At 33.9% G+C, this 27,551-nt stretch overlaps 1 protein-coding gene across 6 annotated transcripts in view; it reads right to left on the bottom strand.

The window, feature by feature from the left end:
• Positions 1-27,551, bottom strand: part of EPHA6 (EPH receptor A6) — a 932,734-nt gene that overhangs the window by 112,141 nt on the left and 793,042 nt on the right. For all 6 annotated transcript variants that reach the window (XM_036916570.2, XM_036916571.2, XM_036916572.2 and 3 more), the window contains one exon: positions 13,470-13,531. In XM_036916570.2, coding sequence (XP_036772465.1) covers positions 13,470-13,531 — 62 coding nt within the window. The remainder of the gene's footprint in view (positions 1-13,469; positions 13,532-27,551) is intronic.

Here is a 27,551-nt window from a genome sequence, read left to right as displayed (position 1 = left end):
CTATCCTGCCATGCCTTATGTCACTCAATAAATATTAATTCAGATTGAATTGAATTGTTTAAGAGGGGAGGAGAAAAATGTGAGAGCACTGAGATTTAATACCTTTGGGCTTCCTACCAGAGATTAATCAAAAAGAAACTGTGAATTTTTTTTTTTACGACACATGGTTTTTCCCAGGAAGGCAGATTCAAATGAAAGAGTAAACGTGGCATATTTATACACTGCATCTCAGAGTTTAGTAGCTAGAATTCAGTTCGTCTTCATTCTTCTTTTTCTTTGCTCTCTCAACCTGACTGCTGAGAAGCATGAAGCTTAACCTGTAAGTGACAGAGAGGGTGGGCCTTACTGGAAGGTGGTTTCTGAATGCTATACATGATAATATCCCCTACTTCTAAAAACTGCAGAACTCCACCAAACCCTCTCAGACCTTAGAGCACAACATCCACCAGATCTGAGTAGCCACTGGCATGCCACATAGTCTACAGTAATGAGAGCTCTTGGCAACAGTGTTCAAGGCTCTGTCTCATGGGTTGTGCCCCATTAACACTTTAAGCCTCTCAATGTCCATTCATCTTAACTTGAACTCAAGTATTTGGCCTGTGATTAATAGAAACGCAAGATTTTAGTGCTATGTTGTCCTGAAGTCATCACATTATTTTGTAAAACATTTCTTAATAAGTATATTCAGATTCTATGGAAACACAGGTATTGTCCTATCACACATTTGTTTAAAACCCTTTAGTGAACTTCAATAACAGAATAAAGTGTAGCATTCAACACAAAGACACGATTCTTTCTTCCTTCTCTAGTTTCATATACTTATTGAGATTTATTTTTTTTGTGAAACTCTGTGGGGAGCGGGCTGATGCCCCTTCCCCCACTTGCTGATGTGGCAGGAATGGAGAACAAAGAGCATCCTGTTGATTTCTTAGGATCAGCCCAGTAAGCGGAGGTGGTGTTTTCGCACAACCCCAGGGTCTCCCTGTTTACAGCGTGGAGCGTCTTGGCTCATCTTAGAGGACTGGACATGCTCCTGTGGGCGGGTGACTTCCGGGGACTGCACCGGTTGTTCTCAAGTAAAGAACATCCTGTTTACGCATTCCATGAGGAACTGAAGGAGCCCTATTGTTCTTATCTTTGCCCGGCTGCCGCTGACGTCAATATTGTGCTCGACTATTTATTAGATAAGGCTATTTTCTGGAATCATGTATGTCTTTGCTGTATAAATACCCTGGACCTTCAATAAAGCTTTGCTGGGATGCACAGGAGCGTCAGCCCTCTCAGGTCTGTCTGTCCTCTCTTTTTTCTCCAGTCTCACCCACCTCTCGCCAGGTCCGGTTCGACTCGGCGCGGCTGGACCGCGTCAAGTGGCGCTGGGGAGCGGGCTGATGCCCCTTCCCCCAAAACTCACCCCTACCAAATGTCATTTCATATCTAATGTGCTTTGCTCATATGATTCCTCCTTTCAGGAATGCCCTTGAGTCATTGTCACCTGAGTTTTTCATAATACGTGCTATCTCTTCTAGGAGGTCCTTACTGAATCTCCAAGTTTATTCTGTTGAACAATATTCATTAAGCATCTACTATAGGTCAGTCATTGCTCTAATTTCTGGAGTTAAGTGGGCAGCAAAAGAGAAAGGTGCCTCCTCCAATTGTACCTACATTTAATTGAAGGCAGGGAGAGAGAAAATAAATAGGTAAAAAATAAATGAGATACTTTTAAATAATGAGGAACTATAAAATAAATAAAAAGGAGTGACATGAAAGCAAAGATACGGTGAAGCCTGTGAATAATTTCCAGCATCTTCAAATGCCTTAGGTCAGTAATTTGGCGTGCTTGAGGAAGGAAAGCCAATGAGGCTGGAGCTTGTTGAGTAAGAGGGAGATGAAGAGGGAGACTGGAGGGGTAGGCCAAGGCAAAATCAGGTGGGGCCTTGCAAGTCATGCTGAAGAGTTTGAAATCTATTCTAAAAGTAATGAGAACTTAGAGAAGAAGTTTAACTGGGGAGACTCTGACTTGTGTGTGAAGAATGGAAGTAGAGAGATAAACTTGGAAGCTATTAAGAGTAACACACAAAAGAGCAATTGGTGGCTTGAATTAGGCTTGAGATCTATTTTAGAAGCAGAGCCAGCAGGACCTACAGAAGATTGTAAGCGTGGGTGACTAGTTAGGAAAGTGGAGGAATAAAGTTGGACCAAGTTTCTCCCTTTCTTGATCTCAAAGCATCCCATCTGCACCATCGGCTAAAACCATATGTGTATGTGTCTTTCTCTCCCATTGGCTTAAATATATGTTATCTATGGCAATGGGCATACCTTGTCTTGTTTCATCTTTGAAATCTTAGGGCCTAATACCATGCCTGGCACATAGTGGGTATTCAACAGATATTCACTAGATTGAAATGAACTGAATTTATTTTTCTTTTAATGGAATGAAGTACTACAAGTTTTCAGTCAGTAGCAGGATATTTCCTTGAGATATTTTTCATGGAAACTTAGATTTACTGTAAGAGATTCTCTGAGAAAATCACAATAACTAAGAAGTATTGACTACACTTACACCCATCTTTACTTCTCAGGAAAAGACTCTGGATCCACTCTGGTTATGACCAGTAGATTTTTATGTTTTTTCTGTAGATTGAGGGCTAAATATGTTATACAGATTTCTGCTATATTTCTTCCTAGGCCTTCACTGGGGAATCATAGTGATGTTAAACATACTAACAGAATAGCCTTACAAACTATGAAAGGTCTGTAGACACCAATATAAAATCACTGTCCTCAAACTTTCTTGTTGAAACATGTGCAATATTCCTATATGTACAGTAAATAATTATAGTGATTCAGTGACTAATGTTAAATATGAGTGATAAACAATACTATCTGAGTAAATGAGAAGCTGCTATTCTACAATAGAATTAATAAAAGTTACATGTTATAATTCAACAAACATTTACAGAGAATCTGATTCCTCTTGTGTCTAGTTTACTTACAATAAATAAATTAACTTCCAAAGATTCCTGATAATTTGGTGGAATAAACATTATTGGATAATGAGAATTTATGTTCTAAAATGAAGTAATGAAATTTTGCTTCATATGTATGTCAAAAGATGTATTTTTGGTTCACTAACTACAAGTTTTAAGAAATAGCATCATCCTTTCAAAACAGAATGGCAGAAATAGAAGGATTAGCCAAAGCCTTGTAAAATTATTACTTCCAAAATGTTGAGTTGAGGTATAAAATGGCTACACAGGATATGTAACTTACTGAGTGGTTTACAAAAGATTGAGATACATGAACAGTGGATGCTCTGTGAGCTCCTTGTTTCCCTGCTTCTTTGTTGCTGGAGGCCATTCTCAGAAAACTAGATGTTGGAAATGCATGGGTTCATAGCAGACAAAAGATGAGAATCTATTAAGAGTTGTGACAACAGAGAGGAACTGACCACTGTGTTTCTCATTGTCCAAAAATATCCTCACCCATACTGTCCGCACATTCTCACTTTGTTTGTTTTGCTACCTGAAATTCTATTTGGGCCAAATTCATAGAATCAAAGGGTTGTATGGGTGGAGGTGGATATGGACAGTTATAATCAATGGGCATAAAATTTCAGTTAGGTAAGATGAATAAACTCTAGAAATCAAGATCTCCTGTTCAACATTGTACCTATACTAATAATGCTGTATTGTACACTTAAAAAGTTGTCATGAGAGTAGATCTCATGTTAATTGTTATTAACAGAATAAAATAAAATAAATTCTATTGGGTTTAATAAGTTAACGTAAAAGATGCAAAACCATCTGGAGGAATTAAATAGTTTTCTGAATCATATATTAGGATGTATTAGTCTAAACTTCTATCCTGCTAAACTCTATGGCAATGAGAGAATGGGAGCTTAGATTACGGTGAGGTGAAAGTCCAGGTTACAGGTGATTCTGAGGTGGAAAAAGGACCAGCCTGGGGATGAGGACGGTGCGCACCACATGGGATTTAATGTAGTAAATGTAGAATATTTGAGGACCTGGGACAAGGATGTGAAGAAATGTGTGGATGTCACAGAAAAATGCCCTTTGAAAAAAGTTTTGCCCAAGGCAAATCATGTATAGGAGGGAAAGACACACACTTTTTATTTTTTGAAGAAAACTCCTTGTCCTCTTCCATATTGGAAGTTACATCCTTTAGCTGTAGTCTGCCTTAAAGAGGCTTTTATGGATCTGCCTAGGGACTTATGCAATATATTTAAAAGAAATATTTATGGGAAAATGCATTCTGAGTTCTCAACAATTGATTTATAAGTGACTTTGCAGAAAACAGTCCTTGGAGGATTACTTCTATAACTTAAGTTTAAAGTTAAAATTCAGTTTTTATATGTTCTTAAATCAGAAAGTTGACCATGCTATGACTTTTTAAAATGCTCTTGAATTTCCAAAACAAGTGGCTAAGGTTATTTATGGATTTGAAAAGACCAAGTCATCCTTGTTTTAAAATAACCATTGAAAAAATAAGAGTCAGTATCTCCTTTTTACTAAAGTCTTGGTTCTTGTGGCCTCCCCAGTAGAAAATCTTATTATAATTTCCTGTATAGCATTTACTAAAGCCTTCAAGGTTTTCTCCTTTTTGGTCATCATGGATTTGGACTTAACATAGGCAGAGTTATATTTTTAGTTATAGAAGGGACAGGCCACCAATAGTGAGATCAGAAATTTCAATCATAAACTAAAAATGTCATTTTCTAATATACCTAAAAAATCTAGGAAGAAAAGTGGATATGGATTTGTGAAACATGGCAGTTGGGTTTCAGAATTACATTTTAAGAACTTAAAGTGAATCTGAATATAATATAGCTTTAGCTTACAAGCTTACTACTGAATTTGATTTTTTTTGTGTGCTTAGGTTTATGTGAAGGTAATCTACACTATCTACTGTGTGCTGTACTTAAATAAAGCTAAGAAAATAAAAAAATTTTTTTTTGTTTGGCACCTAAGGCAGATGAAACATCATTGGGGTGCATCAGAATTACCCTGGGGAAGATTTTGCAAAATGTATCTCCGTGGGTCTGCATATGTATTTAGCAAAATCTCTCTGGGATGATGATTCTGATTCACAGACGTGATTGTGAACTGCACATTTTGAGTCTAATATTTAGTTCTGCAAATCTAATCTGAGGAATGACCAGAGGGGTGTTCAGGAAAATGCATGGAATTTCTTCTTTTATATCTGTAATTACAAACTACACATCAACTTAAAAAACCATGTAAAGTCCTGTATGCAAAAGCATATTGATATAGATCGATTAGTTTAATGGCTATATAGTAGGCTACTATATTGATATGCTATAATTCATCTATTCTCCTAAGTTGTTCTCAATTTTTCACAATAGCCACAATAAAAATCTTTGTGCTTGTAAAAAAAAATGGAGAATTAATAAGGAAAATTATAAAATACAATTTTATGGTACCAGATACTACAAATGACATAACACATTTATAGCATTAAGATGTTTAAAGAAATAAATGCCAGCTTTTGGAAGTTGATGTTCTAAAGCTTAATTTAAAAATAAAAAAGTTCAGCCAGACATATGCTTGATTCCAAGTACACCAAGCTTTCATATATTTGGATATTTACTGTTGCATTATTTTTAGAATGGTGTTTGGCATTAAAAGCTGGCACAGCAGTGATAAATAATGACATTTGTCTACATGAAATTTCACATATTTTTTCCTGAAAAAAACGTACTTAAGGGGAGATGATTCAACTACAACTTTTTTGGTTTAAGAACAGGTATTGGTGGATAAATGCAACTTAGCTTTTTTTCATTGTTGAATATAAATGAATGTGATGTAAATTAATTTTGTTCTCATACCCCAGTACAAATATAATTCTACACAACACAATTTACAAGAAAAGTGTGCTAATAAAATACAGCTCTCATTATTAATATATAACTAGCATAAGGTAAAATGCCATCTTTACTAGATTTATAATTTGAGTACATAAATATTTAAAAGAGCCCTTTAATTTTTTAAATTAATATTTGCTTTGCATTTGTTCAAGGAAACTCTTCAAATGACTCACATTGCTTTTGAAATGCTGATATGTACTTATATGTATTATTTAAATACTCATATTCGTGAGCTATATCTAGATTTTTTTAAATGGTGAAAATTAAAACTATTTTTAAACACTAGAAAAAGCCAACCAAGAAGTAAAAGAAAAGCAATTAAAAAATTTTTAATGGCACCTTCTGAAATATATAGTAATAATAATGGATAACATTGTGGAGACCTTAATATGTGCCAGACATTACTCTAGGAGTTTTAGGTCTAATAGCCATTTAATATTGTAATACAGTAATGGTAGGAAGTAGTTACTGCCCATTATTGATGCTATTTTGTGGATGACAGTTGTCTCAGAGTCTTCTCTTCGCTTATACACTTTATCCAAACTACCAGCAAATCCTACTGGCTCTATTTTTAAAGTTCATTACAGAATCTACCATTTTCTATTGCTCAAGCACAACTATCCTCATCTAAGCCACCGTCATCTCCCTATGTGGATTATCACAAAAGTCTCCAGTTGCCCTTTATCCTTACTGTAGTCTCTTTTCAATACAGCCACCAAAGCAATCCTTTAAATATAGATTAGGCTCTGCCTCTACTCCAAACCCTACAATAGCTTCCTATCTTACCTGGGGAAAACTGAGTCATTCCAAAGGCCTGCAAGGCCCCACTTCCCTAGTTTTGCAACTTGGTTGCATATTAGATTCACCTCGGGGAACTCTGAACAAATATTGATGCATGTGTTACACCCCAAGAGATTCTGAATTAATTCTTCTGGAGTGCAACCTAGAATGTGGTATTGTTAAAAGCTAAATTAAGTTATTATAATGTGCAGTCAAGGTTGAGAAGCATTTTCCTCCAAGATTTGAGCCCTTTTCTACCTCTCTCTACTTTCTGACTTCATCTTCTACCACTCTTCCCATTACATACTCTGGCCACAAGAATATGGTGGTTATATATCTTATTATCCTAACTGCAGTATTAAAGAGTCCCTATTAATAATTATGAAGAGAAAATAGGTATGAATCAGCACTGTCCTAGCCAAAACAGGCATACAGTCATAGAGCATAAAGACTTAATGTGCAGTTCTATGGGTACAAAATGCTGCCATCTCAGAGCATTGTTGGTCTTACTCTGGAATATTTTCCCCCAGGTATCCACTTGGTTAGCTCCCTCCCCTTCTTTTATCTTTACTCATATGTTACTTTTCAGTGAGAGCTTCCCTGTTCACTAAATTATTATTTGAAACCCACCCTTACTCCCACCTCCACTTCCCCTGCTTTTTCTCACCTCTCTGATGTACCATACATTTTATCAAATTCCTCATTTCTCCTCCAGTAGATTTTTATTTGTTTTGTTTACTTCTATATTCCAAGCTCCAGCATGGTACAAGGCCTACTATGGTCTGTGAACCCATATATGTGCAAAAAAATGAATAAATGATTTATGAACTGTTTGACGTTGGGCAAGTTACCAATTTTGCTTTGTCTCAGTTTCCTCATTTGGTAAGATGAGGATAAAAGTAACATCTACCTCATAATGCTGTTGTAAGCAGTAGGTGAGTTAACACATGGGATTGGAATAATATCCGACTCAGAAAACACACACAAATGTTGTCTCCATTAGTTATTAGTTAATTTAATGAATAAAGATACTCATTTTTATTTTTACTTAGCCACTGATTCCTAGGCCCACACTTGGAAGTTGACATTCCTGAAACTTCCTCACTTTAAAACCTTAAATATCAATGTAGCATGTTGGTGAACTGGCTCTCTGGAGAAAAACAAAACAAGCAATCCCTGATTTGGAGCATTTGCTAATTTCTGTGGTGTAAAAACCTTCATCATTGCCAATTTCAAGCTACTAAGAGTTTAACAACCAGCTCCCCAAATTCCTATTTCATAATCATCTCTTACAAGCTGGTAGGATCTAGCTCTAACAACCCACTGCCTATATCCGTTCTGGCCACATGACACTGTGACTTGCAGACCATAACATTTCTATTTATTTCTGGCCAAGCAGCCTCTTTGTTTCCTTCTTTATCTAGCCTAGATTCATTGGTTGCTTACCTGAAAGATTCTTTCCCCACCACCCAGTTCTGCATTAATCCTGGTGTTTTCTGTTTTACCTGCTCTACAAACAGTGGCTAGCCTCTGTTACCTCCAGTATTCCACCATGCGGGTTGAATGTTCTTGCAGGAGATCATGGGTGCATGCACACCCTGCTGGAACACAGGCATGCTCTCCAGCATCAGCGGGATGTCAGCATGATGAGCTAATGATTTAATTTTTTCCAAGAGATGGGGTCTGGCAGGAGTGGAGGAATAATGTATGTAACTAATAAAATTGATTGGGCCATCAGTCCAGAAGATCCTCTCTCTGGCTACTTATTCTTCATATCATTAAAAACCTTGGTAAAAATTTTTAGCCAGTTGCCCTTGCTGGGGCCCAGGAAAAGATAATGTTCCTGGAGTAGAACCTGTTCCTGATGGTCCTGCTTTTTTTTTTTTTTCTGATCAGCTATCTTTCTTTTTAACTTAAGCAATTATTCTAAACAGCCAACTTAAATGAAGGTTTGTCCTCAAGCTCCCTCATAAACTCTCCTCCTACTTCACATAGAAATGCAACATCAGGTATCATTTCCTTCAATTTAACACCTGTTCCCCATAAATCTCTCTAGATCCACAACACACAGTCATTTCCGTCTTGGAAAATGTGGGGCTTCGGCTATTCAAAGTCATTCCTCCAGCAGGGCCTTTGATTTTGCACTTTTCCATCTTCTGAGATGTTATATCTTACCAATGTTTGTTCTTTAATTCCCTGTCCCTCCATGTATAAGTTGTCTAATATTTTTTCTAAAAAAATTCCTTTCATTTTTCTTTTTTCACCTAGTATCTGATTTGTCTGTTGCCTTTTTATCTCAGACACTTTTTTATTAACAAATGGTTTCCATCTACTAATTTCTATTTATCTTTCATTCTCAATTTGCTTTCTGCAGTCTGGCTTCTGACTGGGACCAACCCATTAAAAGTGCTCTTGTTGAGATTACTAAAACCTCTCAAGGGTAAATCCCATAGATGCCTTTCAGTCTCTGTCTTCCAGAATTTTTCTGCTGCACTTGATACAATTGCTCACTTGCTCCTGGATGAAACGTGCTGTTCTCCTAGGTTTGGGGCTCTATGTCCTCCTCTCCCTCTTGCTCTTCATTTTTAGTTACCTTTAGAGATGCCTCCTCAGGGTGGCATGCCACAGAGTTCCAAACTTGTTCAACTCCTTTCCTTCCCCTAAAGGTTCTTTCTAGGAAATATGATTTGGTTTAATAACCACTTTTTGCTACCAACTCTCAGATCTTCAACATTTGTCAAGATTTTTCCACTGAGCTTCAGATTTAAATTTCTAATTGCTGTCTGGACATTCTCACTACATGTCCTACAGGCATCCTGAATGTAACATGACCCAAATTAAAGTCATCATCTTCTCCCAACTTCCAGCAGGAAGTTCCTCCTCAGGATTTTCATTTCAGCTGGCAACACCATCTCCTAATATTATCCTTCTTCCAGGCATCATTTCTTGAGCATATTTTGGACTGTGATTTCCTTACTTAATCTGATCCTGTTTGTTTTTTCTTTATTAATTCCTCCCTTTTGTTGTTGTTGTTCATGTATGACACTTCTTCTTATCTGCCCATGTAATTGCATTTTGCAAATAATGTATATCTATTTTTTCTCTCATGTCTAAGGATTTGAGGTGGGAGTATCATGAACACAATATACCATCTTGAAACCAGTGGATTATATTTTTGTATAGTGAATTGTGTTATAAGATACATAAATCTACATTCAACAAATGTTTTAAAATAAAGGAATAATTTTGGGGGTTGACATATGACATCTCAAAGTTTTAAAACTTTTTATAACTATTTTTACTTGGATCACTAGTTAATATTGTTATACAAAAGAGGTCCAAAGAATTAGGGAAAAATAATTGTCAGGTAAATGCCACAAAAAGTATGAAATTCATGTGCAGGGTGGGTAAAATAGGTGAAGGGGATAAAGTGCAAAGTCTCAATCATATATAATTTCTATTATATATAAATTATAATATATATATTTATATTATATGATTTATAATTATAATTTTTATATATGATTTATATATGTTATATTTATATGTATTTATATATGTTGCATAATTGAAACCAATGTAATGTTGTATATCAACTATACTTCAATTAAAAAAAGAAAAATGTCCAAAAACTGGATTGTGATGATGGCTACCTGACTTTGTAAATATAATAATAATCATTGAGTTGTACACTTAAAACAGGTTAATATATGGTGTACAAATAAAAACTGTTCAATGTAAAAAAGAAAACAAGCGAGCAGTATTATAGGAAAGACTTAGCATCGAATAAGGTAAAATCCATGAGAAAAAAAAAAGAAATCCATATGTATAGTTGTCAAGAGACTATATAGAGGTGATGGGCAAGATTACACTTATTCACATTAGTGTATTTCCTTGTTAAAGTTAGGAAAATCTGCACATCAGTGAGGTCATACCTTCTGGGCAGTCAGGCTGCTGCTCTGCTTGCTAAGTCAGAATGCATTTCATTTTAAAATTAAAAACACATAGTTATACATAGTTACATGCCCACCCACACTCCTTCTGCATAGATATGTACACACACACACACAACCACACCACCCCCTGCCAGTATCTGGAGGAACATGCACAAGGATCCCAAACAGTAGGTTTATGAATCCAGTGCAGTATCATAGCCAGCCAGCTACGACTACTGGCTTTAGATTGTGATCCTATACTTAGCTTTGCTACCGCTCCTTCATATAAAACAGTAAGTTGAAATGATTTTCAAATAGTGTGGGAAACCAAAGGGACATCTTTTCTGCCTCCAGTAAGCACAGAATGCTATTAATGAGCCATGGATGGCTTCCCTACTATGAATGCACTTAGCTGCTTCCCCTTTCTGTGCTCATAGAAGCTTTGATTATCAAATTCTAAAGCAGTAGTTTGAAAAATGACTTTGCTTTGGAGAATTTATGGGATATAGATGTTTATATATTTCATTTCTGCCTGCCATGGAGAGTTCTGCTATTGACATAAAGCTTATAAAACACTTTGACTTGTGAGATAAAATAGATAGGATTAGAAAGAAAGGGAAGAATATTAAAGATAAAAACAAAGTATTTGGCCCTGTGTTTATTTCCCCAGTCATATAATTTTATTTTTAATATAAATTCTATGTGCAAAGGGAACACAAGACTGCAAGGGGAGATGACAGTGGACTTATATGAAGCAATTAGTAATTTAATGAAAAGAATTCATACTGTATGAGAACATGGCCTTTTGAGTCAGAGACTTGAGTTTGAATTCCTGTTCTACCTCTTACAATGTGTCAGGCATTATTCTTTAAGCGTTACAATAATCAACTCAATGAATCCTTATAACAATTGTATGAGGTAGATACTGTTAATATATCATTTTTATAGATGAGTAAACCGAGGTACAGAAAACTTGTCACTTGCCCAAGTCACAAGATCACACACTAAGTGACAGAGCCAAGATAAGCTGATAATATAGGTTTCTCATAGGTGTAGCAATGGTAATTACCATCAACTGAACATTTATTCTTTCCCAGACTCTGGTATCTTACCTACATGGTGCATAAAAGCTGAAAAATAATAGTTTAAAAATTTTAAATCCTGACGTGTAAGACTTATAAACATGTAGCAGGATGCTTTTAAGTAAATATTTTATTTATAACATATTTAATTAATTTATGGTTTAGCAAGTTAAAAGTATATCTCAAGCTAACATTTTTCCCTTAATTTGCTTGTGGAAGTCATTTGATCTAATTTTGAGCAGCAATTTAGATTGAGTATGTGCTACATTATTTGCCATTATATTCAGCTCTAGCATACAGTTGATACCAAAAAGAAACACCTATTCCAAGCATCATTTAGAGAATAAATCATTTTGATATGTAACTGATAAAGGTGAGTTTTTGAATAAACATAATGGAAGAGGATAAGTACATATGCATTGCAAGTACTATGGGTGGTCCTGACAAATTATTCTAAAACAATTTAGCATATTTACAGAGGAAATGAATGTAAGCTATAAAATGGCATTCTGAAAATGGCTACAGAAAAAAACAAATAGTTCACGTCCCTAAACACCTATGAATTTCATTTTGTCTTAAAGAGCGTACTTGGTTGAGAGTATGCACTGTGTGAGGAGCACTGCTCTATGGTAATGATGATGATTTTGCTGAATTCAGCTTCTGGCATTGAATCTGGACATCAAGTGCAGTCACAGTGTAAATATATCATTACTGCTAATAGTGAAAGTAGTTGGAAGAAGCCAGCATGGAATAAAGGAAAATAAATGAAAATGAGATCAAGAGAGAAAGGTGAGTTGCACACAGAACTTGTTCAAATAACATGGAGCAAAAAATGAAATGAAGAAAGAATGCTTGAGTCTGTTCGTTCACATAAAAGTGAAGAAAAGTAATATAACACATTCTAGATAGCAGAAGTCCAGTCATGTTATAAGTAAGAAAAATGGCCATGTCTCTGTAAATGTATATTAAAGAATACAGTGACATTCAAACATGTGACCTTTTATATATAAAAAAATAATATTTACTTGAGTGATTATTTTTTGTATTTCTGCTTTTTTCACTGTCAATAAATATTCTGTGGCATATGATGGCTTTTTAAATGTTAATGACATTATAAATATATTTTGAAGGATAACTTCATATGCATTCTCAGCCCTGTTATTCTGTACCACTGTATAAAACAATTTTTATATACACCATACTCTCAAGGATAAGTCACTTTAAGAGTACCTTAAAACTTTTTTCTATAAAATAAATCTCTGCTAGTGTTTTATTCTTTCTCCTTTTGTTTTCTGAATAGTCAGCCAGATGAACTTAAGAGGCACAAAGTTGATAAAGCCAGTTTTTTTATATGAACTGGAGTAATTATTGGTAAATATGCATCAATTTAAGAGGTTTAGCATTATAGATAAAACGTAAAATACCATACTAAATAGTAATGTGATAAAGCAAAATGAATGGCTATGTGAGGCAACTGAGTTTCATTTAATCTTTCTTTATAATGTCATTTGCAATATATATGTATATATACTAATATTGCAAGTGAATTTATAGGAGAAATCAATTTTATTATTATGTGTATATCCTACCCCCTTAGTAACACTCTAATGTATCACAGTATCAGAGAAATGCACCTTAGAGAAAATGCTGCTATTCTTCATGGAAAAATCCATGAATAACATTATGCAAAAATTAATTTATGAAAAATGTTTTAAATCTAGATCTCAGAATAGCTTATTTAAATGCCATCGGAAAAGAACACCTCACCCGCAGAAAGGAGTCTAGGGATCCATTCTCCATATATTCCACCACAATCATTACTGGCCTGCCTGCAAAAAGAGCAAGAGAACACACAAGGATTAGAGCAATTACAGAAATATGTGCTGCAGTTAGAGACTTCCAGCTGTGGCAGCTAAATTATTTGTATTTTATTAATAGGAACTTCATTTTCCAACATGCTTCTATAAAAGTACTCATACATAGGCATTTCTCCATTTCTTTATAACATTATTTCCTTTGGTTTCACAAAAAGAACATGAATTAAAATATGAATTACAAAGGAATTAAGCATTTCCTTTAGTAAAGCGCTTTAAATCTAGCCCTTTAAATTTGTCTAGATTATATACTTTTTGTCCTGAGCTTTTCCTTAAAAGACAGTCATCAACAAGCTAAAGTCAGGATTTAAGCAGCTACTGAAGCAGCTTGGATAGAACTTCTACAGTGGTGCACTAATTACGCCTGCATTACATTAGACTGGGCAATTCTGAAATATTCCTAAGGCAAAGCAGAAAGGAGAAATTCATAAATTCTCTATAAGAAATTATAAACCATTTGCTTTTAAGGGCTTTTAAGTAGAAAAAAGTAGATTGATGAATGATACAAAGTTGTTGGGATTTGTAACAGTTCTTGATTTTCTTTTTATTGAATGTAAATTAGATCAACAGAACAATGCCAACAGTACAAGAAAAGTAAGTAACAGATTTTGTAGTCTAGTGCAGAAGCTAAAATCAGAAACTGAGCCTTATTTATTTATTTTTTATCATATCTATTTGCAATTGTTACAGTTCCCAATATACCTCTTAGGTAGAATATTCAACATAAATAACTTTGATTTGTTTCAAAGAAGAGAATCTATTTGTTCTGCCAGATTGCCCAAGTTTAAAAGATAAACACATTTCAAGTGATGGGAAAATTATATTTACCTGAAATAAACATATATGACATATTTACTTTTTACTTCTATATTTCTTGCTTTTCATTGAAATTTTTAGCAAATCAATCTAATCTGTGCACAGTTTTTCCTCATGAGTAAAAAGATCTGAAAAGAAATGATGTGTACCAGTGATGGAAATATTAGATCTCATATTATAATTCATGTCCCTTTTATGAACTCAAAGCCTCACAGGTTAGAAAGGATGACCGTAACAAATTACAATGCCTGCAAATGCTATATTTTACATTTGAATCTGTATTTTAAAGAAAGATGTGCTAAAGCTTAAATGTAGTAATAAAGTTTTCAATTTATCATGAATAGAATTAGAACCCAAAGAAGTTTTCCATTTTGATGGATTTTTATAATGTTTCTCAAAGTCATTAATTTCACCCAAATATAGATAAAGAACTTTTACCAGAAACTATTGAGGTCAAATGAACTGTTCAGCATTACTGAAGGCAGGGATCTAGAAGATCCTGGTTTTAAATCTGAAAGTTTGTCATGAAATCATTTATTTTGCTGTTGATTTTAGAAGAACCTGGCCATAGGGGCCTGATGCAAAAAACCTGATTAGCAAAGTAGGGAAAATAAAAGGTCATTTTTATACTTAAATATAAAAATTCTGAGACCAATATTTCAGTTTGAATTATAATGGATTATATCTGTTAAGGGGAAAAGTGGGGTTATTGCAGTGACTGCCTTGTTACTCTCCTGCCTGTAGTCATACCTGCCCAGTCTACCTTGACTACTGCTGCCAAACAGTTTCTAAAAAATATGTTGCAAATATGTTCATCCTCTCCCTAAGAACTCAGTCTTATAAATAAAAAAAGCTTGCAATCATTTCACTTGTATTGATACATACTATTAGCTAATACTTGTATTGACACACACATACTATTAGGTCCATTACATAGGTAAGGAAATTGAGGGATAGAAAATTAAACTACTTGCCCAAAGTCAAACAGCCGTTAAGTGTCAATGTCAGGCAGTCTGTCTCAGAATGTAAGTCTTAACCTTTATGCCACAGATGCCTCTCTGACATGTTTTATAGATCAAAGCTGTGAGGCTCATTCTGCTAGTCAGTCCTGTCCAGTGATGCACTTCATCGGTCCCAACTAGCCTCATCATCTCCTGCTCCATTAGTTGTCATGATCACCTATACTTGTTTAATCTTGTCTCCTCCTACCTTTCTTTTTTTGGTATTCTCCTGACAGGATTATTTCTCAGCTTGCTTCCCTTCCTAGCCCAACCCCATACCTCTCCAGAATTTATACATTGCATCTTTTCCTTGAAAGTTCCCCAAAGTGATGTTTCCAAAGTTGCATTCCCATCACATCTACTGTCTGCAGTAGGAAATGTTGTGCCTGGTTTTATTAGGTTGTTTTTCTTTCTTATCTTCTGATAGATGTTTGTAACGCCATTCATTGGGCTTTTCGAAGCCAGATCCCACAGAGCTGAGCAGAGTAGGTGCTTCACAGAAACAAAAAATTGATACTTCTTGTGGATTTCACAATTCTTAAGAGAGTAACACTGAAATTTTTCAGCCAGATTCTGATCTATGTAAATGCAAAGTACTTTGAAATTAGTTCTATCTATAACTCGTTGGGAGATACTTTATGCAATCTTAAAATCCATCAGTGACAAGTTTCATCTTCTCATTAAAGATAACAAAGTCAAATGAAGACTCCCCCACTTTCTTGTGAATTAGAAGTTTCACATCTGAGCTTTGTATCTTTTGTATTTTGTGCAGTAGCATCAATTGTCAGCAGCTGTTATTAAACTAGAGTTGCTTTAAAAAATATTGTTGGCATCTATCCTGTAATTTGTTTCTTAATGCGTTTCTATAGGGAAGTTGGTTACGCTGTGGAGATTATAAGCAACTCTAGAGTCATGATTACATTTTATAGTCGAGATAAAAGATAAATTTAAGGGAAATTATGAAAGTTAGGATGGCAGTCTTCAAATATGTGGTAGGCTGAGAGAAGTCTATTGGTACGAGTGTCTGTCTTATTTTTAAATATGTAAAAATTATATATTGCATTACTGGTCTTTTGGAGGTAATTGTCTTGTTATATTTTCAAAATATTTCAGCTTATTTCCTTTTCAAAATACTAGCTGCTACCTCTTGTGACTTATGCCACAGAATCAATCTAGTATTTGTATTGTACTGAAATCAATGGACAAAATCCAGGATTCTTGAGTGTTAGTCAAGTCTCAGAATTCTTAGATTTTTTTAGAAGCTTCATCAGTTTGATAAGAGATCTTCAAAATCACTTCAAGTCACACAAAAAGTGAACTTCTTTGGTTTTCTCTCATTAATAGACCAGAAATGGTTACAGATTTTTAAACTGTAGTAGAAGCAAGATTCTGTAAGAAATAACATTTATATTATGAACACAATGAATCACAAAACCCCATATCATCCTTTTCTTTTAGAACAATTCTTTTCTTTAATCAGGACTTTTATGGACTACTAATTAGTGAATCTTTTTCAAATTCTCAGCTTCCCACTACTCAGATGATTTTGACATAGGTAGTGTTGAGAAACTACGTGATGATAAAACTATATACTTTTCTTGTGCTATTGTTAGAGAAAACAAAAGAAAGGTATTGTCTAAATATTCCAGGGAAATCTTGGGTGAAATATTTTGCAAGGGAAGCTGTGGACTTATTTTTTTGGCCTCAGAGAAGATTTGTGAAATAAGGGGATTATAGAGATTTAACATTTTCATATATATAATGAGTTTGTGCTAAATGTAGTATTTTGTATCAGTTTGGCAATTTCTAATGTATAGTCAGTAATATCAATAATATAAATAAATCTCAACAACCCCATCTAGCAGATTTAGATCAATTATAGTTTAATTTATATTATGTCTATATTTTGTCTACCAAGTAATAAATTTTGTGGCCGTGACTTGGATTAACAGTCAGGTTGCTTGTATTTTTTCCCCCACAGTTGCAATTTAGGACGTTTTGAGCCAGTTATTTAATTTAATTTATTTCTACCTCCCCCGTTTCTGCTGTAGAGATAATAAATCATTATTATAGTCTCAAATGGGTTTGATAATAAATGAAATAATTTCCTTATCCTTCTAAAGCATTCAAAAGCTGTAGATGACATAAATTTGAACAAGGTTTTAAATAATAATTTTTCTTCACGATATAAGTACTAAAATTGGGAATTGTTTTCCTCTTAAAGTCTTGCCTGGTGATTGTCAGATCTTGTCCCAAATGAATCCTTTCCTCAGTGAGTTTGAACCCAAAGTTTTAACATTTCCCCTGAACTTTCTTTTCCTCCCATGTTCCTGAAATGGTTAGAACTTCACCATTTATCTAGTTACCCGGTTTGAAAGCTTACTGTAATACTGGTCCTCTCATTTTATCAAACCCCTATTGGCCCATAAGTTAGTAAGTTGTGCTGATTCTATCCAACATCTGTTATCACTGCTCACATTGCACCTTTGTTTTCTCTTCTTGGACTTACTAGTTGTTTACAAGTTGTACTTACTAATGCTTGTATAACCATTATTTTGAACATTCAGTAATACATCAAATACATATTTTTAAAGTCCTACTATGTATCAAGTACTCTTCCAGTTTCTGGAGAAACATCCTCAATCAATACAAGATTCCTGCTCTTATGGAGTGTACAATGAAAAGGGGGTGGGGCTATAGGAATAAGCAAACAGTAAATTATTATCAAGGGCTAATATTTCATTCCCTCCTTTAAAGACTATTTTACTTATTGTATTATTTGGTGCAGGTTTAAAGTCTAAACTGCTTGGTAAGTAAGTTCCTTCACAATTTTTCCTTTACTTTTGTTTCTAATGTCACCTTTTACCTCCCCCTATTCCCCTACCTTCTGTTTTTCAAATTCTCTAGGGGACTCAGAATTCCCTAAGTATGACTTTACTTGTACCTTCCTCTCTTCTTTGGTAGATTGCCTTCTCTCTATCTCCACTTGATAAAAATCATATACTTAAAAAAAAAAAAAGGCACAGCTTAAATACTATCCCCATTGTTAATTCTCCCATGAATAACTTTCCCTTCTAGAAAGTCTTGATTGTTTACTTTCTCTTTCCTTTACATCTTAATTTTATAACACTTATATAGCATGGTACTGATGTTAACTATATAGGTATCTCGGGTTTTTTGTTTGTTTTTGTTTTTTACCATAGGTAAAAACCCTTGTGGTCGGGACCTGTGTTTAATTTTCTGCAAGTTCACTATCAAGCACCAAGTTGGCACACAGTAGGTACTCAAATTAATTTTTTTGAATGGAAATGCCAAAAGGAACACACACATATAATGTTCTTTAAGAATAATTTGGAACCAAGAAATGAGTTCTTAAGATAATGGAATGGCAAATCAATAAATCCTAAGTTATTTGCATTGTAAAATATGTGGTTTTGAAGAAAAAGTAGAATTCAAATCTCAGCTCTGCTACCTATTAGCTGCATGATATTGGGCATATTATTTTAGCTCTCTCAGTTTTGCATTTATAAGATGAGGATAATAATACATCCTGCATATGATTTTTCAAAGGATTAGATGAGAAAACATAATTAGCACAGTGTCTGGCAATAGGTGGCACTCAAAACAGTGTACATTTACTTTCCTCCCATTTTGTGCACAATTACATGCTTCCTTTTTCTTATTATATTTGTTCACTATGTAGCAAATAGTTTTATAAAAGTGGATAGTTGCCATATTTTATAGTAGTTTGGTGAATTCTTTTATATCCTATGGCAAAGGAAAAATGACTGCTAGTTACATGTTTGATATCACATTGTAAAATCCCAGTTTTAGCACTGAATTTCTTGTGTCCCTGACCAGTTGGGACGATTGGTTACCTTGTACCTTGTATGCTAAGCACAGTGCAGTTACAAGTCATGAGGTTAGAGTCAGAGAGCATGATATTGAGGATATTTTCCACTTTGGGCCTTTTATAATTTCCTTATCTTCCTGCCTTACTTCCCTCACTTGTATACTATATATTTGGTATAGAGAGAATATACACTACACATTCCTCATTTGTCAATTATATATTATTACATAATAACACCTCCTCCATCACATGAGATGGGAGACAAAATGAGATAATGTGTTTAAAACACAGAGAATAGTACTAATACTAAATATTGAATTGCCCAATAACAACTTAAAGAATGAATGGATCAATGTAAGTATTACATTTTATCTTACTGACTAAATGTTGAATCCTAAGCTAAGAAGTGGTTTTCAGAGTTAAGAAGCTTCATTACTGAAAATGACTAAGGTCAATACGTTTAGGAGCTCTCTTGATGGTCTCAGAGGTCCATTTAAATCCTCTATATCTGAAATTGATAGGTTTTAAGTTGCTTGAAAGAACAAGACGGTTTCTCTAGAGTAGAATAAGATAATCAGAATTTTCTTATTTGAAATAATATACTATATAATATATAGTTCCTTAGGAATAGCTTAGGTAGATTCTTATAACAAACTTCGTGTCTTCTGTACACTATTTATAAATTTGTACCTGTAACAATATGTCTTATGGTTAACCTGGAATTGATTTTAACCTTAGAGCTATTTGAAACCGTACAACTATATAATAACGATGTTAATTGGGTTTTATGCTTTTAATTTCTTTGTTTTGTCTTTTAAATTTATAAGTGATCAAAATGGATAAATGCTGAAGAATATATCATTTTATCCTGTGATAAAACAATTGAGCAGAAATTAGGAGGGGTTATGCATTTATGGAAATAGTAGCATTTCTTAGTTTAGATTTGTTTTAGTAAATGAAAGGTGTGAGGCTAAAGTAACAAAACATAATTTTCCTGCCAGTTCCAGAGAGCAGTGGCATAGTATCTGCGTCAATTAACTTCAGTAATACTCAGTGCTGTCCTTTCTACTGGAAATTCCCACATGGGCTAAAAGATTTCTTAACTACAAGTATCTTGTTGACAAGGAAAGTTACTGCCAAAGATGCCTGATGCTAGACTGTGTTTTGACTATAAGACACTAACCATATTGTAAAATTTTAATAACATATGAGTTTCTAAGAATGGCCTTCTTGATTTTATTTTACATCCATATTTATAAAATATAATGATAATGATAAAAGTAAAAGCACATTTTGAAATTATTTGATTTACAACTTTTTGCTTTCCAACTATTATGAAAAAAATAATTAATTATATAATAATCAAGAGTTTAATTACCAGTAGGTAGCAATGAACAAAACACATAAGAGAATTCATGACTTGAAATGAATTCATGACTGTGTAATGTCTAAATTAAAAACCAAATTAAATTGCATGTCAAATACATAATTTTATGCTGCCTTTGTTCTTGGTTTCTTTCTGTGAAAGTCTTTTGTGTAGATAATTCTAAAATAGATACTACATCTAAATCAGCATGCATGTGACAATAACTGAATTAAAAAAAATAAGTTCTTTAATTGCCAAGCACTGTTCTAAGGACTTTACACGTGTTAACACATTTAATCTTCATACTAACCCCTATGTTGAGTACAATTACTGGTTCAGTTTAACAGATAAGATTGCTGATGCACTGAGAGTTCAGGTAACTTGTCCAAGGATACACAGTGAACAAGTGGCAGAGCCGGAGTGCTTGACGGTCTTGTTATACCTTAAATAATACTTGGGACTTCAGTGGTAATTTCGAGAACATAAAACATTACCCTAAATCTCTGTGCCTTATCTTAGAAACACATCCTGCAAAGGCGTTATGGACTGGGCCCTGGGTTGCTCCCAAACATGTTTTGTCCTTGATAAGTTCTAGGATTTAAAGACCCAGAAGGTCCTATAATACTCTATATAAAGAGGAAATGCATGTTAATCAAAGTTGCTGGAAGAGCCTTTAGATTTTACTTTTACCAATCTCGCAAACATTAGTTTACAATAATGATTTTAAGGTTCCTTTACAAAGGAATGTTTTAAGAAAGAGTCCCAAAGATTTTGGGAGAAGGTATCACATTTTCCAGTAGTGTTTCAAACGCTATACTTTACTTCTGGCTTCATAAGTAATCAAATGTTCAGTTTTTCTCTTTTATATTACTCACTACTCAAAAGATAATCAACAGAGAATTCAAAAATGGAACAAACCTTTAGACAGGATATATTTGATCCTAACTACATGGTGAGATTGTAATTATAATGGAGAAAACATTTGTGATATGAATCATGTATATTATATAAATTAGTCTACCAACTACTAATTTTTTCCTCACAGGAAAGTTCACACTTATTTTTGAATCTTTTCTGAAATTCTTACAAGGGGCTTAATTTTTTTTTTAAGTTCTATTTTATTAAACACACTTTCTGTAAATACCTCTGTGAATAGAACTATGAAAAGCCAACATTGTGCCACAGGGCAATTTCCACCATACTTTGTTCTACAAAGCAAAATAATGAAGACTGAGATGAGACATGTTTTATAACAGGGCTGGACTATCCCCACGTAGTTATGCTCATAAATGAGGGCATGCGTGCTGCCCTGTGGGAGAAAGCAGCATTTGAGCAGCTCAGTTTCTTATCATGTTTCCAATTAAGGTGAAAACTTTGACACAACGATCCCAACTAACACAAAGATTAGACACTGATTCACATGGAGACTGAGCTAATTTAAGCAAACAGTATGAAGTTTTTCAGAATTTTTTCTTTGTGAGGAGAAATTGATTCTTGGTTGAATCTTTTGAAAGTGTTGATAGTTTCTTTAAATAAGACCAAAATAGATGGCATAATAATAAAACATGAAAGTTGCTAAGGGTTAGTTACATGCACTCAAATGAGAATTTAAACAGTCATATGTATAAGGTGCAGATTTTAAAAATTCAAACTTATTCAAATGATATTAAGATAAAAGAAACATTTATGCTGTAAGAAGAAGGCACAGCTAAGGTTAAAGGCTAAACCTATTGAAATAATTGAAAATAGAGAAGTAAAAAAGATCTGGTAAAAAAACTTTAAAACTTAAAGGTTCTTTTAAGATTTTTTATGACTTTCTGGCAGGAAAAAAATAGAAATTTTCTTTGTAAATGTTCAAGGATTTGATATCAAATACATCCTGCAGCTGCTTTTTTTCCTTCTTTTAAATGCACTGTCATTCTTACATTAAGATGATGATACTTATGTCAGTTAAACTAACTTTATATATAGAACACTGAGTTTTTAAGAACCTGGGATTCTTTATTTATGGACTTTAGGGTGTCCAGAAACTCCCTGAAATTGTATCCATACATTTATATACATGATCATCTGTCCATTTTCTTGGGGAAAAGAGTCTATGTTATTTTTGGCTAAGAAACAAAGAACAATCCACAGGAATCCTGGTCTAAGACCTGTACTACAACATCAGGGCCATCTGTCCACAGGAGTCCTTAAACTCATACACTGCCAGAGATCCTAAAGGTTTTATAAACTGAATGTTTTGTGAAGTTCAAATTATACCTTCAATTTTGTATGTTCCCATCCTGACTTTTCTTATTCTGAGTATTTAAGTTATTTTCCCTAAGTTTTAAACCATTTTATGATTTAAAGCTTATCATGAAGTTTAATTTATTTTCATAAACTTCTGTGTATTTTTCCTCAACCTCAAGACCCTTTGAGATGATGTACATGCTCTTTGGAACCCACTGACCTTAAGCAATAGAAGAATCAGATTGAAAACAACCTCAACATTATCTGGCTAGTCCCTCTTGCATTGGTTTTGGAAGCTGTAAGTGTATCCCAAATGGTGCATTTAAACAACACTCTAAGCTAGCAATAACAGTCTTGCAAATTTTTAGAAGGGTTGTTTATTTGTGTATGACTAGAAACACAATCACTCATATCACCTTTGTGTTTTTGTTGTCTGTGCTCTTTGTCCTTTTACTAGTGACCTTTTCTCCACACTTTTCTTCAGTCCTGAAATAGAGTAATTTTGGTCTCTTGCCCAGCCCTGCCCCAGAGTCTCCATCTTCATTTTTTAATAGTTGCAGTTCTTCAGGGTTTCGTTCTGAAGGCTGCAGCTGCACAAATTTAGAAGGAGAGTTCTCTAGAAAGAACTGTGCAGGAAGTATTGACTAGGGCTTATCCAGGCTTGAAATCACACAGACAGCAAGAAACAAAGAAGCCAGGAGTTAGGAATCCAGATGAAAGTTTTTCTTTTTACCACAGTTTACATTTTGAGTCAATTACTCAGGATTTAAGTCTGAAAATTTATGCAGTTTTTCTAGTCCTTTTATAAGTAGCTTTTGGTTTAAGTAGGTACACTTGAATACTCATTCACACATACCTCATTCAGAGTAACTGGCAATATTCTCAACTGCAGAAATGTATAAAATACATACCATTCAATTGAAGAAGAGGTTTTTTTTTTTTTTTTCCGGAAGACCTCTTACTTAAAAAGTAAAATACCATCTGTTACTTTTTGTTTGCATATTTATCATAACAATCTTGGTTAAAGATCAAGTAAGGCAAATTGTTATATATACTACAGAAAAAATATAAAAAGAAAAATCATCCTCAGAATAACTATATCCAATAGAAATTGTTTTGTCAAAATTGATTAATTTTGAGATGTCAAATTGTGGATCTAAAACAAAGTTACTGACATTTTTAGAATGCCCAAACATATAGAGAAATGAAATGATTTGCCTTGATTTTTCTGAACTGATTGTATTTAAAAGGTATAAACTTTTTCACTGTTGATTTCTCTTGGCATATTGAGTTCATGAGTAATTTCCCTAAATCGTTGTATATTCTTTCAAAATCTGCACCTTGTCATATATATTTGCATTACTGATTTTCTGCAGTGCTCTATATACATCAAAACCGAGTAATATTATTCACTAGATCCTAGATTCTCTGCAGCTTCAACCTCATTTATCATACCTGGTTTATTTCTAACATCTAAGCTATATGCCTTCTGAATAAAAAAAATTTTTGACTGGATAACAGTGCATGCAATATTTATCCTGACTCCATATCACATAGGATTTCACATGAAATATGGAAAAGAAAATATTGATAATCATTGTAAATGGACTTTGAAGACATTTTAATATCAGCTCAGTACAGTAAATCCTTTGCTATAGAAGTGGTCTAGTTTGATCTGTTATGGGTTTATAGAAAAGTGTATTATGAATTCATTTCTTAACATTGTTAGGCAGGGGCCAGTAAAAGGGATAGGAAAAGATCTGGCTATTTGAGTACAAGGTTCATCCAAATCTCTTTCCAAAGGGTAAAAGAATAAATAATAGTAAACATTATTATTAATTATGTACTTGGTAATTGCATATCTGGTTTTGAGCCCCTATGTGTTCATATTTCTGTTTTTTGATTCAGAGTGAGCAGAGAGGGAGTCTCATGGGACTGACAAAGCAAGAAGGTGAAGACAGCTATTCACTCCATCTTTGCATTTACTTTGAGTCTAACAATGAAGAGAAGCTCAGGTAAAAATGTCAAAAAACTTGTTATATATATGACACTGTATTTAAATCAGAAGTAGATAAAATGAGATGGTGTTTCAGAAGATCAATCCTTCAACAACTAAAGAGCTTCCAAGATTGACCACAAAGGAAGTATTAGGGAGATCTCCAACACTGATATTTTTCAGAATTTATCTGTTTCTAAATCCCACATGCTGCCTGTTTCCTATGTTTTCCTCTTTCATAAACTTTGCTTATAATTAACAAAGTCTGTTAGTTTAAGGCATACATCTGATTGGGTCTAGAATGTGTGTGTGTGTAACTTCAATAGTGAAAAATATTATCAAATTTCCCTTAACGGAAAGAAAATGTCAGAAAAATGTAGCTAGAATTTTGCTGACCTAGTTATATTTAACCTAAGATATTTTCTGAGTAATTATCAGATGATTAATGTGTCCTCATATTTTATAATTAAGTCTAATTTTTAAGATACATTGTAATATTTGGATTTTGGGCAAGTTTAAGATACTACATAATAGTAATGCTGTGAAGTGACAGAGAAGACTGAATTAGTGAAACTTCCATATACTACTCCATCATTATCATTGCCTAATTTTATTTATCAGTGACTTTACTTCCCTGTTTTTATTTGTGTAAGGTAAGCTTATGAAATTGCCAAAAATATAAAGGATTTGAGTAGAGGCAGAGTCTGTCATAAGAGTCTGTCATTGTCAGAGTCTGACTAATAATCTAAGACCTTATGTATAATCAATGCTCTATGTCATATAAGAATGTTATATCTATACTGTTTGACTACAGAATTAAATCAAAGAAATAACTAGATGGTGCAAAGAGGGAAAGCTTATTATAATTTTAGAGTATATACGTGATGACATATTTAGAAGAAGGACACTAATTCTTTTCGAGGAGGCAGAATTTGATTTTAAAAGGGAGAAAGATTTTAGTTTAAAAAATATAACTTCATTTATATCATTCTTTTTTCTCCTCTACCCACCCTTTTCTCTTCTCTCAGCAGCTCTCCCCTCTCTTCTTTCCTTCTATCTCTTCTCACCTGCGATTTTCTGACTTAATCAAGTGATTACTATATGACAGGCACTGCATTAAATGTATGAATACACCCACTATTCAACTTTCAGCCAATTGCTTCTTGGTGTTTTTCTTTATTTGAAAGTAAGAATAATAAGCTTTTACTATGACCTTTCTAGAAATGAAAAGGTCATGTAAACAATATAAACAATTGACAACTGTTGCACAAATACTTATTTCAGACTTGTCTCCTTTCTGGGTCTCATAATTCAGTGATTCTCTCATTATTGCAGTTAGTGTAAAAATAAGTAGTGTAAAAATATTGCTCCTTGATAGCACAGTGTGACATGAATGCAAAGAAGCTATTTTATGCAAGACAGCATCACATATTTCATTTATATTTAAGATAAGTGACTGGAAACTAAATTATTGAGATCATTAGAATAAGTTGTGTGATTCCTTGAGTGACGCAGCAAATGTCCTATGAGACCCTCAAAGTACTGTGACATATTATCAATAGGTAGACTGCAAATGAATTGCTGTCTAGTCGGCATACACCTTAGGCCAACTATTTGAAGTGCCTTTGTACAGGTAAAGAGATGAACTGCTTCCTGCCTTCAAATTGATGTTCTAAGGCTGAAGGGTCATCAGTTCAGCTATTCAATGGCACAGAAATACTTTAAGTTTCTAAAAAAATTAATTTATGATTATTGTTTCATTCCTTTTTACATAAAATTATAAAGGAATTCTTGGGAAATAAGCTATAGTTGAATGGAAGAGGATAAAAATAACTTTTGAATTTGAATCAGTCATTACTGAAAAATACCAGAGAAAGTGTACAGGGATCACTTATCAAAGTGATATAAGCCAGGGAAAGTGAGTTGAGTTAATTTCACTTGGAGGGAACAGAAACAAGTTTAAGTCTATACATTTTTTATGAAGCAATTTTGTTACACCTTATTTGTATGTAAGTCATGACAGCTGAACTGAGTATTTTCTCCTATGAAAGCTAGAGGCAAATTTGGCTTAACGCCTAGAAGAATAGAGTGCTTGGGTGCTCTTTCAGGTCCCTCTCTGGAAAGTTGTTTCTATGTATGCGCTGTAGAAACATCATTTTTCTTCTATCATTCTCGGTGGCTAAATGACAAGGGTTATTTTTTCACCAGTGATGTTGAATAATTCAATTTGCTACTGAACTTCATAATATCATTTCTGCCAAACATACCAAAATCCACCAAGATTTTTTATTAAGAGTTAAGGATTAAAGCCACTAAACTACAAATCATCTGTTTACTTCCTCGATTCCAGTCACTGAGATAATAATATATATGAAAGGTACTTTTTTATATTTGCAATTAATCTGAGAGCATAGTTTATACAGGTTTTTATTTCCAGTCTTTCGTAACATGACCACCACCACCACCAACTACAAAAGTTCTGTGCAGTTGATATCATTTTTGTCCCCAGGGAGAAAAAAGTTGGTAAACACTCAGAATTAAAATCGCTAAGTTTTAATTCCCATCATTTTGGTTCCTACTCTATCAGTTGCGTTGTTGGTGACAAAGCCTCCAATCATATCAATAATTTTCCTATGATAAAATTAAATGACATCAAAGCATATTAATAGTTTATTACTTTTTGTATGTTTTAGTTAAGTTGGTAAAGGTAA

The sequence above is a fragment of the Manis pentadactyla genome, chromosome 1 (genome assembly GCF_030020395.1).
Source record: "Manis pentadactyla isolate mManPen7 chromosome 1, mManPen7.hap1, whole genome shotgun sequence".
Lineage (NCBI taxonomy): Eukaryota > Metazoa > Chordata > Mammalia > Pholidota > Manidae > Manis > Manis pentadactyla.
This window is presented reverse-complemented; position numbering and strand designations above follow the sequence as displayed.